At 38.4% G+C, this 18,386-nt stretch overlaps 3 protein-coding genes across 3 annotated transcripts; all 3 read right to left on the bottom strand.

Moving 5' to 3' along the window:
• Window positions 1–2,987, bottom strand: LOC133521137 (mitochondrial E3 ubiquitin protein ligase 1-like). The gene is made up of 3 exons (XM_061855923.1): window positions 2,592–2,987; window positions 2,076–2,277; window positions 1–686 (listed from the first exon to the last, which is right to left on the bottom strand). The coding sequence occupies exons 1-3, from the start codon at window positions 2,666–2,668 to the stop codon at window positions 567–569; spliced, it is 399 nt and encodes a 132-aa protein (XP_061711907.1). The 5' UTR covers window positions 2,669–2,987; the 3' UTR covers window positions 1–566.
• A 2,456-nt stretch (window positions 2,988–5,443) lies between these two features.
• Window positions 5,444–13,052, bottom strand: LOC133521107 (mitochondrial E3 ubiquitin protein ligase 1-like). Its single transcript, XM_061855871.1, has 6 exons — window positions 12,769–13,052; window positions 11,886–12,043; window positions 11,132–11,289; window positions 10,108–10,378; window positions 7,370–7,577; window positions 5,444–6,339 (listed from the first exon to the last, which is right to left on the bottom strand). The coding sequence occupies exons 1-6, from the start codon at window positions 12,883–12,885 to the stop codon at window positions 6,220–6,222; spliced, it is 1,032 nt and encodes a 343-aa protein (XP_061711855.1). The 5' UTR covers window positions 12,886–13,052; the 3' UTR covers window positions 5,444–6,219.
• An 890-nt stretch (window positions 13,053–13,942) lies between these two features.
• Window positions 13,943–18,373, bottom strand: LOC133521108 (large ribosomal subunit protein uL16). Its single transcript, XM_061855872.1, has 5 exons — window positions 18,259–18,373; window positions 18,107–18,135; window positions 17,720–18,025; window positions 15,155–15,317; window positions 13,943–14,139 (listed from the first exon to the last, which is right to left on the bottom strand). Exons 2-5 carry the CDS (start codon window positions 18,127–18,129, stop codon window positions 13,972–13,974), a joined length of 660 nt encoding a protein of 219 aa, XP_061711856.1. The 5' UTR covers window positions 18,130–18,135; window positions 18,259–18,373; the 3' UTR covers window positions 13,943–13,971.
• Between the last annotated feature and the right edge of the window lie 13 nt (window positions 18,374–18,386).

The following is an 18,386-nucleotide window of genomic DNA, read 5'->3' as shown; positions in this document are numbered from 1 at the left end:
TTTATATAAAACAATTATTAATTAACATACACACACCCACAATATGAACTTCAAAATATGCTCAGCTCTATTACAAACATAACCTAGAATTAACTATGTTGTACAATTCGGGCAATTAGCAATTACAGTTGATCCTTGGGTTAAGTGAACAATATTTCATAAAGAATGCTTTATTAATATAAAAAAAGGAATACAATAACACTTTTAAAATAACACTGGCTCTATTTGATTGACTGCTGACGCTATTTTATATAAGTAATTCATTGCTAAAACTCCTGCCTATAGGTGTAGTACAATAATATTATTTAGACTAGACTAGCCTAGTAAAATGACTCCTGTATAACAAATGGCATGTTTTTACCTCAACTGTTGTCTATAAAAGTAATTTACGAGGGTATAAATTCCCATGGCTCTAGATTAAAACTAGATCCTGCCCTATACTCTCAAGTCACTTCACTGTTTTGACTTGCCTCACCTGTTTCAACTTGTCCAATTGTCTCAACAAGCCCCGCTGTATCAACTTAACTTGTCCCCGTCCCAAGTCTCAACATGCCCTGTATCAGCCCCTACGTGATGAAGGCCGGGACGCGTGATTCTATCCGCTCTCGGCAGATCGGGCACTGCTCTGTGATTCTGTCTGAACAGTCTTCGCAAAGGCACACGTGGCCGCAGGGTAGGAGGATTATCTGTAAGGTAGGTGAAGTTGGTTATTGTATTAAACCTTAATACATTGGCTTAGTCTGTCTATCAAGGAATACTGGCAGCAAGAGTTACCTGTATGGTATGGTATTGTTTGAACTTCGGTAATTACATCTTAATAAATAAATAAAATAAAAATGTTAATGATCAAAGACGCCTAAAGTGGACAGTATAGTTTAACCCTGTTTTTATTTAATTATTTATTTATTAGAGTTTCGTTATCCTACAGAGAATTTTATATATTTGATTCATATATTTTTCATATTTATATGTTTATATGACTGTTTGGTTTCTAAATAACAAATAAAAAATTATAATACTTTTATTTTTCTGCTGTAGACCCTTTCTGGGGAAAAGGTGGTAAAAGCCTCCTCCAGCTGTCTCCATCTGTCTTTATCTTTTGCTACACTTTGCCATTCTTTGCCCGCAGTAGCAACTATTTTGTCCTGCCACTTGGCTAATGGATGTCCTCTCTTTATAGAGCTGTGGGGCCCTTTCCATTTGGTCACCTTTCCTATCCACGTACCGTTGAGCCTTGCCACATGACCAGCCCATCTCCATTTCATACTCTGAGCAAAGTATGAGGCATCAGTTATTAGGCGGGTCTACACAGAGAGAGCGAGCGAGCGAGCGAGCACGTACGTGCGTTTTCTTCGCCCGAGCGCGCCGCCTCGGCCGAGACACGCTGACACTGGCCGGTTTGTGCGTGAGGAAATTGCCTCGCCCGTATGCTCGCTCTGTGTGGACCCGGCTATTTGCGTCCTTTTTCTAATATCGGAGCATCTTATTCTATCAATATCGTTTAGTTAAACAGCTTCTTTCCATTGCTCTTTGGCTGGTCTGTATTTTATTTTTGGTTGACTGATTTAAGGTCCATCCTGTATAAACGGTAAACTTTGAGTTGGCTAACCCTGGAACACGCAAGTAGCCCTTACTGTGTGGTGCGTCGCTCTGGATTCATCAGATCATCAGGCATTGTCTCAGGGGTGTAGAAAACCGGTATGCTTACTTTTCCAGCTGTAGACGGAATGCACAAATGGTCCTTAGGGAATTCCTGGTCTTGAATAAACACTCGCCTCCTTAGGATTCTCGGCACTTATTGCCATCTACTTGTAGCAATGAACCCGCCACCCTTGTTATACTAGGTTTATTGGCGCACAACGAACAGATCTGTGCCGCGTTCAGGTCCTTCTCACCTTTATTTTCACTATATATATACTATATGTAGTGATGGACCACTGCTACTGCAGTACACACCTTAGGGTTCTTGGCGCAGACCACACAGAGCTGCGCCTCGCTCAGGTCCTTCTTGCCTCTGTTCTCGCTACTTGTAGCTACAAACCACTACTGTGTTATACTAGTCCTACAGCACACACCTGCTTAGGATTCTCGATGCACACCACACAGAGCAGGAGCTGCGCCTGGCTCAGGTCGGGGTCGCAGACGCGCGCGCAGCGCTCCCGCTGGCCGGCTGCTAGCACTTCGTTCTCGCGCGCCTTGCGCCGTCGCTGTAATATATATTTGTAGGCGATGCGGGAACCTGCTAATACTGCTATGGTGCCAAAGAGGACCAGTACTCTGGAAAAGTCATGTGAGTTATTAGTATATAATCTTATATGTATCAAATCAGAATAAACAAAGATGTCAGTTACTCAAACACATACCTATATTTGTTATCAAGGGCCCATCCCTTTATCTTCGTATTTATTCTGTTGGTGTTTACAATACCAAAATATTTGGAGACCTTTACCTACCTAAGATTTCACCCAAAGATCACTCACCTATTCATAGATCGAATCTCGCGGCCCTAAAAGGCTTCGTTTACAACTACGTCATAATACGCAAATACACACACGGGGCCCAGGCTTGCTGGGTGCCAGTACAGTACATACCGCTTAGTGTCAACAACAGGAACATCGGGTGTTGAAGGTATTCTGTGCCATTCCGCAACGAATAACTGAGTAGACATGCTTGAACGGTTTATACACAATAGATACCTAATTTAGGGACAGATAACCACTTGCGACATCGCACTACACACGACTCATTGCTAGAGGCATTTCGTCTGTAGTGGGAGTAATTAAGCACATAACACTTAGGCTAAATGGACCCCGAGATAAATCTACTAGGTTTCGTCTAGTTCAATTTAGGTAAAAAGCGGTGAACAAATCATTAGGCAAAAATGATATAACCAAAATATGACAAGTCGGCAATCGTGACGTCCATAATGAAAGTTCAATGTACAGCCATGATAAGATAATGCTCGACTCAATAATGTCCATTATTTAGCCAGTTGATTTAGCCAAAGAATCGGCACGCCAATGTCGCCGAGCTAGATGAAAGCAATTTAAATACTATGAAATTTCGTAAAAGTACGATGGTTAATGCATAAACGGCTTGCCGTCGGCATGATTAAAAAATAGCTGTAATAATTTATATTGTTAGGTGGATAAACATGGCTTACATTTCGTGGCTGTACATTAACGGGACTTTTCTACCGGCAACTCGTAATGTTGCCAAAGCAAAATTACGCAAATTCAACGAAATTATTCCTCTGTACGTCAAATTTTAATTTAAAAATAAACCTTAAGAAATTTAGAAAACTTTGGCAAGCCATTTCTATCAGTAGAAGCAAGCGACAAATTTGAAAAATGTTTTTTTTTTTTTTTTTTTTTTTAATCTTTATTTATTGAGGGTTTTTAAATAAATGCCACCCTCATAGTGGCTCTCTAACAAAACTACACCAGTCTAATTTTCACTATTTCTACGTGCTATGATATCGATAACCATAGAATAAAGGAGCCCAGCCTCTTCCGAAGCAGGGGATGCTAGGATGCTATTGACTCGGCCGAGGTCATAGGAACAGACATTAAGCAAGCGACGCTGTGCGACACCTCGGCGACATTCCATTGTTATATGAAACACGTCTTCAATTACTCCGCATACATTACAATTGGGCGAGTCAACTTTACGCATCAAAAACGCAAAATTATTCAAAGGAATGTGGCCAGATCGCAATCTAAAGGCAACAATTAGATCCTGCCTGTTCAACTTACAAAAAGAAAACCATGGGGCTCGAGGAAGTGAGGGTTGAATCGTTTTGTACCATTTGCCCTTTGTGCGAGATCTTTCATCGAAATATTCAGACCACCTGTTAAAGCACATATTCTTGACTTTGTATAGAATATCAGTAAACCAAGGAACATTATGGCACTTTTCACTCATTTCGGATGCTTCCTTGAAAAATGTAGGCGCGAAGGGTTGTTCTCCCATAGACAATTTTAATTTCAAGCCTTTTTTCCTGGCAAAGTGGGTTTGCCAGAGTATAGTTAGAATTAATTTCATACGCACGAGCGCATTTACAACGCGCTTTAAAAAACATTTGCTTTAAAGAATTTAGCATGAATGTACAGTTGTGTGCAATTTAATAGCAGTACATAAGGAAATGTAAATTAAGGGAAAACTATAACTTTAGATCAATAATATTGTATCTTTTTATATAATTATTATGCATTACTTGATATTGTTTCAAAATTAACTGTAACCTTTACTTAAATGATATTGGAAGTAAAAAAATATATATCATGAAAAACGGCTGTTTCTACTAAGTTGCGGAAATTCCTATAAAAACATAAAACCCTACGAAAAAAATACAATTGTGTACTATAATTGTAATTTAGAATCTTTCCTATTATTTTCAATCAAAGCTTTACATCTACACCCAAGTCATCCAGAAAAAAATAAACTTTTCTATAAGATTTTCGATCTTCGTCGCAGAGTGTACTGGTATTATATTGCACAAAACTGTATACATAAATCATGACGAGGAAGAGGTAAAATAAAATATATAAATAAACATTTTTTTCGGGTAAACCCCCTGTACCTCTCCTACACCCCTACACGAAAATTGGGATGATTTTTTTGCTTCAACTCCATTTGGGTGTCGTTGGATAGGTCTTTCAATAATCTCCTCCATTATCATTGTCAAGAGGGCGCTGTTATTATCATGTATAGGGTGACAGTTCAGTTTAGTATGAAAAATTTAGTTCTAATTATATTCCGCAATATGGCACGTGATCATATATTACTGGTCAGGCTTTATTTGCTTCGGTGCCCTGCTATTTCTATTGCCGTCATAGATGGTGGGGGATCATATAGTATATAGATAATTTTGTGCATAGTATCTATATACTATATGATATGATATGTACAGCAGTGGCGGCGCGTCACAAATATTCGTAGGGAACCCGGAGCTAATTTTGCTTTCCTTTTCTCCATGAACCGATTCTGACAGTAACGGACGGACGGACAACGTACTGAAATTAGACAAGCCGGTGGGAATCGAGTTCTTTGAACGATCCGCCACTGATGTACAGCGTGGGCCCGTGAGGGGCAGAACATACGCAATGCGACAAAATTAAAAACTAGTTTTACAACATTCCTGGTAATAACCTAGAGAAAGATACATAAGACTATCCCGTTCTGATAGTTACACCCCCCCCCCCCCCCACTTAATTGCAGTAATACTAATATAATAATAGTAATATAATTTTCAGGAAAATGTGCTAAAGGAAAGAATGAAACTGATTAAACTAATTCTAAGAAACAGCTTACTTGAGTGATATGGCTTAGAGAACACACAAAATATACTGGTGAATGGACATGATGAACAGATTCCGAATGAAGATGATAGTTGTTCGGATTCTGTGGGAAATTAGGATCAATGCAATTAGATTATACACAATTTTATATAAAACGTTTATTATTTTCGTACACACCCTATCAACTTAGCACAAAATACGCTCAGCTTTATTACAAACATAACCTAAAATTAGTTAACTATATTGTACAATTCGGGGCGCGCTTACACTCGAGCCTTGGGTTAAGTGAACAATATTTCATAAATAATACAAATACATTGCATTGTTACATTAATCATAAGAAAGAATATAATGAGACATTTATAAAATACACATTATTTTATTGAACTATGACATAGTAACTGGCTAAGCTAAACTATAGCAGTATACTATTTGACTAATAAACAGAGCGCCTACCGCGAATGCCGAAGTTCGCAAATTGCGGACATCTTTCTCTTTTACTCCATATAAGGCGTAATTAGTAACAGAGAAAGATACCCGCAATTTGCGGATTTCCGTTTTCGGGGTAGGCCAATGAGCTCTGTTTAGCACGTGAGCGCTATTTTATCTAAGTATGAACTTACTGCGCAAACTCACTTTAGGTTGACTGTAGGTGTAGAATCAGCTTAAACAATAATATTATTTAGGCCAGCCAGCTAGCCTAGTAAAATGACCCCTGTATAACACATGGCATGCTTCTGTTGCCTACATTACATCAGCACCAGTGTAGCAGGAAATGCACCAAATAAAAACAATTAACGAGCGTCTAATTTTCACTATTGTCGAGGATGGAGATTAAAAACTTTACATCCTGCCCCATACTCTCAAGTTCACCGTTTCAACCTGCCCCGTCGTCTCAACCAGCCCGCTGTATCAGCCCCTACGTGATGAAGGCCGGCGCGCGTGATTCTATCCGCTCCCTGCAGATCGGGCACTGCTCTGTGATGTTGTCGGAACAGTCCTCGCAGAGGCACACGTGGCCGCAGGGTAGCAGGATTATCTATAAAGAAGGTGAAGGTTGTTATTGAACCTTAATGCAATAGCTTAAAGTCTATCTATAAACAACACACGCGTGAGTTTTGGACCGTGTGTTGTATGATGTTGATGATGCTAAGTTCCAATGAAGAGAAAAGAACATAGATATGACTTTGGTCTTCTCTAACATATTAACTGACAATGACGTTCGAGTGGACATACAATAATGCGCTGTCTAACCAGTATCACCACGGTTAACTGACCATTTGTAAACTAGTAACTAGTGGTCACAATGTTGTCGTATGATCATTGATCACCTACTTCTTCAGGATTTTCAGACTACACTGCTCATTAACAGTGATCGTACTTTTTCCAGCATTTTTGGTGCAGTGCTAGGGTTGTCAGTAGTGCCCAATATTAAATTGTTTGAACCATGAATCAAATATAAAAATAAAATAGTGTATAAAACAAAAATACAGAAAATATTCTCAGAACATGTAAACCCAATATGCATAATGAAATGAAGGGTTAATTTACTACGAGTATATGAGAAAATGTAACACAGTTGCAATATTACTTTTGTTTCAGAAAATAAACAAGCTGGTTGCTGTTGTTTGACAGGGCAATCAAAATTACGAAAACTAATCGTCAGCATACCCTCCGAAAAAATTGAGGAATTTTGGGTTACAGTAAAAAAAATTATACACAATTATAATAACTGATTAAGTAAAAAAATAGTGTTTCATTTTCAATGACAACATAATATTACATAATTTTAAACGTCAATCATATTATACACGTCGACAACCCTAGGTCGCTGTCGTGTGTCATTTGACGTCATCGCACCAAGAATGCTGATGGAAAAAAAACAATCACTGCTCATTAAATTCCTTAGGATTCTCAGCAGCCTCTCGCTCTCAATGACCGGCCGCTGGCTGCTTCTTGACTTGGTTCTCGCGCGTCTTGCGCCGGCACTGCAATATGTACTGGTAGCGATGCCCACTATCACTGCTACTGTGTTGGAAACGTTAGAGCACCAGTCCTACAGAACACACCTCCTTAGGGTTCTCGGCGCACACCACGCAGAGCTGCGCCTCGCTCAGGTCGCGGTCGCGGGCGCGCGCGCGGCGCTCCCGCCGGCCCGCCGCGAGCTGCTTCTTCACTTCGTTCTCGCGCGCCTTGCGTCGCCGTCGCGATATGTATTTGTAGGCGATGCGGGAGCCTGCCAGCACTGCTACGGTGCCGAAGAGGACCACTAGGACTCTGGAAAAGGCATGTGAGTTATTAGTATACAATCTTGTATGTATCACAATTAACAAACATGTTTATCTTCATATTTATTGTTAGCCAAAATATTTAGAGACCTAATAAAGTATGGGCTACCTAAAGTTGCGCTTCTCTCTGTATGGGTACCCAAAGATACCATACCTGAACTAAATCTATACTATCTATGTCTAATCTAGTTCAAATAAAAAACCAAATATGACAAGTCGGTCGACATTAGTGACGTACCTACATAATGAAAACCATCATGCCCATGATAAGATTATGCTCGGCTCAAAATGTTCATCATTTAGCCATAGTTACGCCAAGGTCGCCGAGCTAGATGAAAGCAATTTACATATAATATGAAAATTGTGTAAAAACGCGATGGCATAACCGGCACGACAAAAAAAATTGTTGTTATGTGGATTTCGTGGCTGTACATTACTGGGACTTTTCTACCGCCAACTTGGAATGTTGCCACAACAAAATTACGCGAATTCGAATAAAAGATTCCTCGGTTGGAATTTACGTCAATTAAAAAAATAAACGTAGAAAACTAATTAAAATTACAGGGGAAAACCAATGGCACAAATACAGAAATCATGTTAACATCAGAATCAGATTTTAGATTCCCTAACCTATACCTACTCATAGAATTCGACTTAATTTTTGGGAAACCCTGCTTGACTACTTATCTATTCAGACTTGCATTGGACGTAATTTAGCGAGAAGGATCCATCCTCAAAAATTTGTCATTCAATTGAATGACTTATTTTTGAAAGAAAAAAATAAAATTGACAGATTTTTGTGGATTGAATAATTTTCGCAAAAATACGTCCAATTTATTCATATATAGGTAACATAAAAGGTAACAATCACTTACATGAGTGCGGTGAACATTGTAACGGGCAACAGAAAGTCAGAAACTAATAGAATGTCAATAAATAAGTACGACATGCCGATCTCTCAATCCAGTTTGTTGTAAGTGCCTCATTAATGTGTTCAATGTTTAGGTAATTAAACTGCTATTTGTGGTGTCGAAAATATCGAAACATCGGAATTGAACGCAAACAGAATAATTTAACTTACAGCAACGCATTAGGTACCATTAATGTTAATTAGTTTTGTGTTTTTGATTAAACAAACAATATTTATATCCACGGCACATTAAGTTACGTATTTTTTTATTATCTTTTTCCCTAGGTTTTAATACTACACAAATTATTAAAAATTACACTACAATAGCACCATGTTTATGAAGAAAAGGAATTCATATACAAAATCTTAGGTGAAACTCACTGAGTAGTGATGAACATATCGAACGTTCATGAAGAGCAATTAAGGACAGCCGCAGCCAGCGTCCGATTCGATCGTAATAAACTAAGTACACGTGAACTAAACATGTGCACCTCTTTTGCGAGTTGGTGGCCTACTGATTAAGAAAACATGGCTGTTTTAAGACAATAATTCTTTCTAACATATATTTAATAAATATTAATTAATAAAATTTAACTCTATTTTCATTTTTCACCTATCTATACTTTAGCATACGCACAGACGACGTACTAATTACGAGAAAGCAGCATGCAGGTTGTGTTGAGCACGTGAAACTTTTGTTTATTTTAAGGCCTTTAAACCGTGTTCTTGCAAATAATGATTTTATGATTTATGAAAGAAAATATATTGTTGTAAATATATAACGAGTACCATAGCGCGCAAATCAAAAGTAGCAACGAATGTTGGTTCCCGCGTAATAATACGAATGTGGGTTCATTGTCTATGAGTTCTATGACTGTCATAGCGTGATTAGACAAAACGAACCAATTTTCCTACATTAAGTATTACAGCGCTTATTAAGCGCACCCAGAGCTATAATTAATAAGTCATGTGATGCCTTCTAAGGTCTCTAGAACCATACTTTGTAGTAAAATATAATGCTGACGTACCTACCTAATAGATACATTGTAACATTTAAATGAAAAATATAGGTACGTATCGAGTCATATCAAAGCATTTGTATCATCAGTACGTAAAAAAAGAGGAGTCATTATCATTTACTTGTATGTTGCGATTAAAACTCAGGCCAGTCTCTTGAGCAACCTAGGTCTTAATTGGCTTAGGGGACTGTATCTTAATTGCTTTAGGGCCAAACTGGCCATGTGAGAGGACTTACAGGTCAAAGCCATTATGAAAGAAACATCGTAGCATTTCCTACGTCATCTGTGGATCAATCAGTTTCCTCACAGCCGTAATTAAGGAACGTTTGCGAATTATTTCTTTCATGGATTGGAGCCCGACAAAGAAGACTAGAAACATTAATGAAGAGTCCTGCCTTATAAAATGTCTTGAGCTCTCCTATCTCTTAAGTAAACTTCAGTTCATGGCAGTTGTGAGGTACAATAGTAGATCATCTCTGGGCGGCTGTATCTTCAACGCCCCATTTCTCCACTTGCAGCCGTCACGGAGTATTTCTTTGATGGATTAGAGCACGACCAAGATTGCTAGTAGAGCTGTAATTTAATCTTACCTTAGGAAATCTCTAGAGCTCGCCAATCTCTTGAGTAAAGTTGACTTCGTAGCAGTTGTGAGGTACAATGGTAGACCATCTCTCGGTGGCTGTATCTTCAGGGCCCCCGGGGGACCACTGAGCTCCCCCACAGCAGTTATAAAGGAACCATCTCGCAGCATTTCCTCCATGGATTGGAGCCCCCGCTGCCTCACGCCGGAGAAGAACCCCCACACGTGGTCGATGACGCCGGGGGACATGGGCTCAAACTTGTCGGAGATCACGTCCATATCTGGGGAGATTTATGGCTTATGTTACTTAAATCATCTCAACTACAAGACGGAGCAGTGTACTCCGGAAACAAATGGGAATACGGTACATGACAACTTGTGGTAACCGCATATAGGCGCGACGGCTCATTTAAGTTACGTCCACATTTACGACTCGTATCTGTGAATAGTACCTACGCTCGAGTATATTTACACGACCATATTGTCAGTGCCTTAGAGGCGTGTAAATATATTTGATTTATTATTAGATATTTGTGAACTCGACTGTACAAAAATTGAGTTTTAGGGGCGAACCTGTAGTGTTATAGTATAAAATAGTGTGGGATGTTCCTAAATCGTGCAGCTCGAGACGTAGAATTTTACTACTAATACCGAGATGCAACAAATATTCGGCCACTATTCGGGATCCGGCCTATTCGGCCACAATTTTACTATTCGCCCGAGTCGCCCGAATACCGCATAGTATTCGTTCGGATACCGAAAAGTACGTTAACAAGTAGATAACGGAAAACGAGGGGCAATAAATATAATAAACTACAAGTAATCAATTATTAAGGTGAGTATAATCTTTCAGACTACATATATATTCATAGATAGTACAAAATATGAGAAAAATAATACAAAATAAAAAAATTACACACACGACGAAAACTAACGCACCCCGATGTCCGCAATTCAATACGCACTGCGTGCAGAATAGGCGCAATTTCTATCAAAGACTGTGGGTGGCTTTGTAATCTGCGTCTATATCTTACCAAGTAACTCTGCTGCCAGCGCGTCCACCACTTCAATGCTGAACTTGCCATTGCTCAGCACGAAGGGACAGGAGTTGCACACCTCATGTATCGTGCGCGTCTGGTCCGACCAGAAACCGGCTGATGTGCGCGCTATCACATGCTCCTTTATGGTTAGCCTGTAACAAGTTCAATCTGTGTCATTGTTGGTATGGTCTGTTATTGTTAGCATAACTTTGGCGTAGGCTTTCCTGAAGGCCCTCTATTAGGAATCTTTAGCAAAATATGTGCCCTATGACAGTGTAACATGTTGCACGCAAAATATATTACATGTCTCTTACCTTGAATTTTGCAAGAGGTGTATCATTAGAGGTATTAGTCTATTAGCCTTTTTGATGCCAATAGGCAGGCTCACACAGAGCGAGCATACACGCGAGGCAAATGCCTCGCGCACAATCCGGCTAGTGTAGACGTGCCTAGGCTGAGGCAGCGCGCGCGTCTTCCTCGCCTGATCGCGCCGAGAGCGCGCCCTATACCTATGGCCCCACCCTCCGCTAGGCTATATCAAGTTTTCCTTCTCCTGGCCCAGCCAATTCTGGCAATGTTCTTGTTTTCCATAATACCTACTCACAAATTTTGTTTCATAATCTATGACCAATAATTTCAAGCAATAATTTAAATAAATATTTACAAACTTGAGAGATAATGTTATTAATTGATTGATTGATACATGACAAAAACAAGCAAAAGACAAAAGTTTAAACAGTTGGTTCACCTTTGCACAACACCAGTGACGGAGTTGTTGTAGTTGCTAACAATGGGGTTCCCGAGAGGCTTCACTAAGCCCCGGATCACCACATACGGGATGGTGTGGTTGGGGTACTTGCTGATCTCTCTGCACAGTGATGAGTCTATGTCCAGCACTGGTGCGGTCTGTAGAAATAATTATTTTGATAGATAGTTTCTTTAAAAATGAACATTAAAAAAAAAACTCATAGCTGAACAATGTTTATTTTCCCTTTTAGTTACCATCTTCATTCTATAAAATAAAATAAATATTATTTTGACATTGTTACACAAATTGACTAATTCCCATGGTAAGCCAAGAAGGCTTGTGTTGTGGGTACTCAGACAATGTTATATATACAATCTACAGGACCATGGACTTCATGGGCATGGTCACTACCCACTAGGCCAGACCGGTTGTCAACTATATGTACAAAAGCAATGAAATGGGAGGTTCAAAAAACATACTGAAATTTTGAACTCTTTTAGGACTCTTTAACGGGATAAAATGAACTTGGACTATGTGTAACATGAATTTGCAGAAAACATATGCAATAAAAATGAATGTATTATTGTACTAATGGATACAGTAGATTATATTCAAGACCAAAAATTTCAGCCTTTTTAAGTGGTGTATGTAATTGAATTGCAGATGAGTATACGAAAATAATACATAAAAATAGCATATCTTAAGTCTTTAATTATCTACATAATGCATGCATATGAAAAGTAGTTATAGTATAGTATTAATTTAGTCAAACACAAACTTGCAGGGTTTGTTATTATTATGCAATGTTTATCTTCTGAAAAACGATTATATTAACTCAGGCAAAGTATATAAAAAATATAGCTTAAATAAATATTCTAATTACCTGTAAAGCATTTAATATATGCTTGCATTTGCTAAGCTGCTTCACACAGAAGCCGAGGATCAGCGAATCCAACCCAAGAATTACAGTCTCTCCGATCACCTCGGTAAAGAAATCCATGGTTAACAAGATTATATTACACCACTATCAGAGCAATTTTGATGATATCCGGCTAATAATATCTAAATTTCCCTTAAAATTAATCCCATTTTCACACGGAACTGAAAATAAATCATCAAATCACACGAATCCTATGCAAAATCAGCTGTGTGATTTCTTTTGACAGATTGCGTTTTGTTTTTGCCTGCTATATTTTTAGGTCAGGCTACCTATTTTTTGCAATAATGAAACGCTTCATTGATGCGAGTCCGTGGATAAAATTATCTGCCAAATAAAACTTCCTGCAAAACTTAGCACTTTATCTACCAGTTAAGCTTATTTGAAGTTTGTGAAATGCCAGCGTTGACTTCATTCGTCAGATAAGTAGCTTATTCAGGACTTTATTTGGACATAGTGAAGCAGGCACTTACATTTATTTAATTCGAATATAACAATCCCAGGCAAGGCTATTGGGGGAAGGCTCAAATATATTGCCAGCGCGACAGGGCTAACTTGATGGCTCCTCTACACGATGGCCCAGCGTAATTTATGCGTTAGAGGGAGCAAGTGATATTGCTATCTCATTCCACCGCATAGCTGCGTCCCTTAGACTGGCCTACGCTGGGCCATCAACATTATGTAGAGGAGCCCTAAGATGCATGGCACACTGCATCCGATTCGCACGTTGCTCCGAAGTTTGAGCAAGACAACGCTATGCGCGTATTATAGCAACATCCCGGTCGCGGTATGCGCCTTTGTCGGTGCTGTAAGGTTAGCTTAGTCAGACAAGTTTGATTTTCTACTCAAGTCCGTAAACAGAATTAAATCGATTTTTAATGCTCTAGTGACTATGCTTTTAGTCATGATGAAACCTACCTTATGTATGATATAAAAACCATTGTTACTTGTGTGATTTGTGTCAGATATGGCCTCCGACTGGTTTCTGATCAATTTCTGATGCAATAATAAGTGACTTGATTCACTGAATTCGGTCAGTGTAAGATCAGTAATTTAGGAGATAAGCCATGGTTACATTGGGTTTCCTAGGTTCGTATTGTTCGTAAATAAAAGAGTCGTATAGTTTTTACAGTATATTATAGTCCAGGCTCAGACGTTGTGCAGCTCCACCTGTACCTTGCGCCAGGCGTCGAGCGGGCCGTGCTCGGGGCGGTACTTGACGTTGCAGCCGTCGTTGGCCAGGCGGTCATCCGCGCGCAGCTTCTCGAACTCCTCGCGGTCATACTTGGTGAATCCCCACTTCTTGGAGACGTAGATCTAGAATTAGAGTAATAAAAAGGGTTAGATAGGTTTCTGTTTTATTTTTTACCTTGGATTTGGATTAACTTTTATTTGAATTAACAGAAACAATGATAATCATTTCTAGTCTTATGGCACAATTGGCTTTGTTCAAAGTGATAGTTAAGCACACAGCCTTGCCACACTCAACTTGGAGAGCGTTTTCAGTGAGTCAACTGCCATTCTTGGTCTACTGTTAATACAATTGCAGGCCTAAAAGAATGCAGCATACCATGGACCTAGAATACTAAGGACGTAGTTTCGCTAAAACACAAATAGGATTCCATCATCCACCAATTTTCTAGTATTTACGCGTGACTCACACACATTGACAGTTATCTTCATCCACCAATCTGCCGTCAGTCAAATTGAAACGTCAGTGCATTAATTGTTCGAAGAAAAAAAATTAAATACGCCGGTATGCGTGGTCAAATGTTGCAAAAATTATATCGATCGAAAGAAAAAAAAGAGTAAATTTTCATACATATGTTAATCAATTATCACATTCTTTCGTAAACTACGATATTGATCCATGAAGTTGTACCAGTGGAGAGCGCTCTCACATTTTTTGCCATACTAAATTGAACCTTATTCCCGAGCTAGAAAGGTGTTCGTACCAAACTAGAGAAAATGTACTCAATCCGCCTAGGTATACATTAGTAACGCAGAAATTGAATCCTTCCGCCATTGCAGTGTCACAGCTGGTCTTCAGTTGTAAGGCCTCTGTTAAATTGTTCGTCTATGCAGCATACGTTATATATTTTGGTGGGTTTATTATTTTGATAACAACTTGAAGTATCCGCCTGTAGTATTAACAGACAGTGATTATTAGTCTGGCAAGTCATTTCCATCATCAAACGAAATATAGACGTAGTGTTGTTCACCTATACATTATTTTAATATAGCGTCTTTTTCTACTGACAACTTGGTTTACCAGGTTATCTGCATCTCTTTCACTTAAACATCTCAAAAATCAAATGAGTGATGTGCATACCTTCTGGCGACCAGGGAACTTGAACTTGGCACGCCTGAGCGCCTCGATGACCTGCGCCTTCCAGCGGTCGCTGGAGCGCACGGACATAATGGGCTGTCCAATGCGCACGCGAGCTACGGTACCCTGCGGCTTGCCGAAGGCACCACGCATCCCGGTCTGGAGCCTGTAATTAAAATAGGAAGCCATTAGTATTGTACTATAGTACTATTTCAATTTAAAACAATGAGCCATAATCATGATGTATAAATGAATTTAAAATTAAATGAAAATTTAATTTAGGAAACACCCATATAAGTTTTAGTAACAAGCTTAAATATTCATGTTAAACATGACAAATACAATGCCATCGAAAACATGACTTGTAAAAAAAAACAAGTCTTGCGGCAACTAAGTTCTTCTATGTAACCGACTTCTTGTTAGTTGATATTACATGGATCTCACAACTTTTTACGGTAGAAGAACTGAGTTGCGAGACTTGATTTTTTTACAAGTTATGTTGTTGATGGCATTTCATTTCTTTTGGTAGACATCCTACGTTTTTTTCCTTTTCGATACCTTCTATTTCTTGAATGCGCTTATATTATACATATACAGGTACACTGAATCATTCACTTCAAATGTAACTTTGTAATCATTTACATTTATATGGGAGTATCTATGCAGTTAGTGTATCTACAAAACTGGACCAAAATTGCAAAATACGAGTTTTTCCTTGATTTATACAATAAACTGAGAACAATAAAGTGATCTTAGTGGATAGATAACAACAGTTTAATTGCTATAGAGTGGTGAACTCTTCCTGACAACATCTGGAAGGGACTCCAGAGGGTGGAAACCTGTTATGAAAATTGCTGGTATACCATCGAAAATGCCAGTCAATACATAGAGATTGGTCGTTATGATCGATGCGGGATGCGTTATGAGGGATGCGTCAATAATGAAACCGAAATCCAAATTCTTGATTGCAAAGCCATACAATGTCAATTTATCGTTACGATATTCATGATTGCACTGGTTTTTAATGCGATTTCTGATATTGTCTTTGATTAAGTAAATCTTTGACGATATTGACATACACTATCAATCTGTTGTTTCGACCGGTCTGTAAAGACGGATTGTAAAGATGAATTCTACCATGAGTGAATGCCTTAAAACAAAGGCCAGAAAACCATATCTTTCAAGCCACCTAAGACTAATGTCAAATTGTGGCTCTCTTAGTTCTTAAAACAAAATAGCATTTAAAGTATTAGGATGGAACATGAGACCCAAAAACTTGTGCCTTTTTGAATCGCTGAAATTGACAGTATCTATGTTAACACATTCACTGCCAGACAAAAAAACGGCGCACTACCCCAGAAACCGGTGGTCTATAGCTGTGTACAAAACAACTCGCCCAGCGGGTTCTGATCTGAACAAAGTTCACGAGCGCCCACCAGGTGGATTCCCAGCAGTGAATGTGTTAAGGTAAGTATATAAGTAGTTAGGGTAATGGAATGTGTATTACAAAGCGTAGCATACTATGAAGAGAGTTACTGATTTGCACTGACAAAAACAATTCTCTGGTTTATTTACCTGTCTTGTAATGACATTATTTACAAGCTATAGTTATAGTCTAAGATCCCAGATCCACCAGACCTTACTTATTTTGTCACGAATAAAATGTATGGGATAATTATAGTGTTAGTATGTATGTTTAATGTCTGCATATGCATGCCTACAATCACTATATTATCCCATACATTTTAGTCATGAGAAAAAAGTAAGGTCTGGCGGGTCTGGGATCTTGCTTTATTAGTTTTTGTATTACAAAAAAGGTGTGATGTATCTTTTTATTAAAAAACATTTTTTAATATGATAAGATTATTTACATTGGTTTGCATTCATAAGTAATATAAACTAATTTTTAAAAAGCATTTTTAAGAAAAAGACATTAAGATTGTTTATCTTTTATCTAATGGTAAAATAAAGTAAAACAAACTATAGTTCATAAGGTGAATGTAGATAATAAGAACAAAGACAACATCAAGGTTAGATTAGTGAAATATTGCACAATAATATTAAATACAAGGCAAGTCGAGAGTATTGAATATTATAATTCAGTGTTTTTCCACAAAAAGAGTAAGAGTAAGCAAGTCACCATTCATTTGTTTCAGTTGAACTTTTTCAATTTTCACACAAAAAAGATTTAACTATTATTACACTTTTTTAATTTGATTCTGGCATTTTTATGTTATTTTATTATAAATTGATATCTTACTAAAAGCACTTATGGGGCTAAATAAATGAAATTAAATTTTAGTGTCTTTAAATGTAGTGCGAGTCACTTTTTAACCCTAGATATAATTGCTTACAAATTTGTATCCTTATAAAATACTCAAATAAATGTTGAATACATTTTTGTTAGTTAGTTAAGCAAACTTAACTTTTTTTATGTTTAGGACACATTTATGTATGGGGTTATTAATACCACATATAAAAATATATTGTGAAACTGTCTGACATATCACACTGAAGATGAAGTTGCTTCACTTTGATAACTTTTTCCATCACGTATGTTTTACATACCTATCAGCTCCAGCGCACGATAACATTTTGTTGATGCGGATGACATGGAAGGGATGCAGACGGATGCGGATGTGGAACTGATCCTTGCCGCAGTTCTTCACGAGGTACTTGTTGCAGCAGATACGGCCGGCTTCCAGCGCCTCCGAGCTCAGCTGCTCGTACTCATCGGACACCAAGTGTACGCATAGTGGGAAGTCGTCTACCGGCGCCTTCTTCTTGCCCAAGTCGAAAATACGGATCTTGGGGTCAGGCACACCACGGCAGAACCGTGATTTTGGGTACGGTTTGTTTTTGCAGTAGCGGTAACTGGAAATAAATTACATTCAGTGTTAATTATGGTCGTGGGTGACAAGGAAAAGCACGAACTCGTAAACGTAAACTATTTACCATCTCGCGGGTCGGCGCCCCATTGTGATCTGAAATAAAACAAAAAACCAACTTAGTAATAATCGCAGATGATCACTGTTTAATGATTCACAAAATTATGCAGCACTTATTTAGATTTTTAGCGATTTTTATACCAAGTAAAGAATATGCACCTTCACAAAGTGACACCTTAACCTCGAAAGACAGAAAAGATGAACTTGACGTTTTAGTTAAAATGTTGCCATACTTAAGAAAATAATAATACATTTTCAGCGTTTTTAAGTTGTGGTCGAACAGAAAA

The sequence above is a fragment of the Cydia pomonella genome, chromosome 9 (genome assembly GCF_033807575.1).
Source record: "Cydia pomonella isolate Wapato2018A chromosome 9, ilCydPomo1, whole genome shotgun sequence".
Taxonomy (NCBI): Eukaryota; Metazoa; Arthropoda; class Insecta; order Lepidoptera; family Tortricidae; genus Cydia; species Cydia pomonella.
Note: the sequence above shows the minus strand (reverse complement) of the source record. Positions and strands in the feature narration are given on the sequence as shown.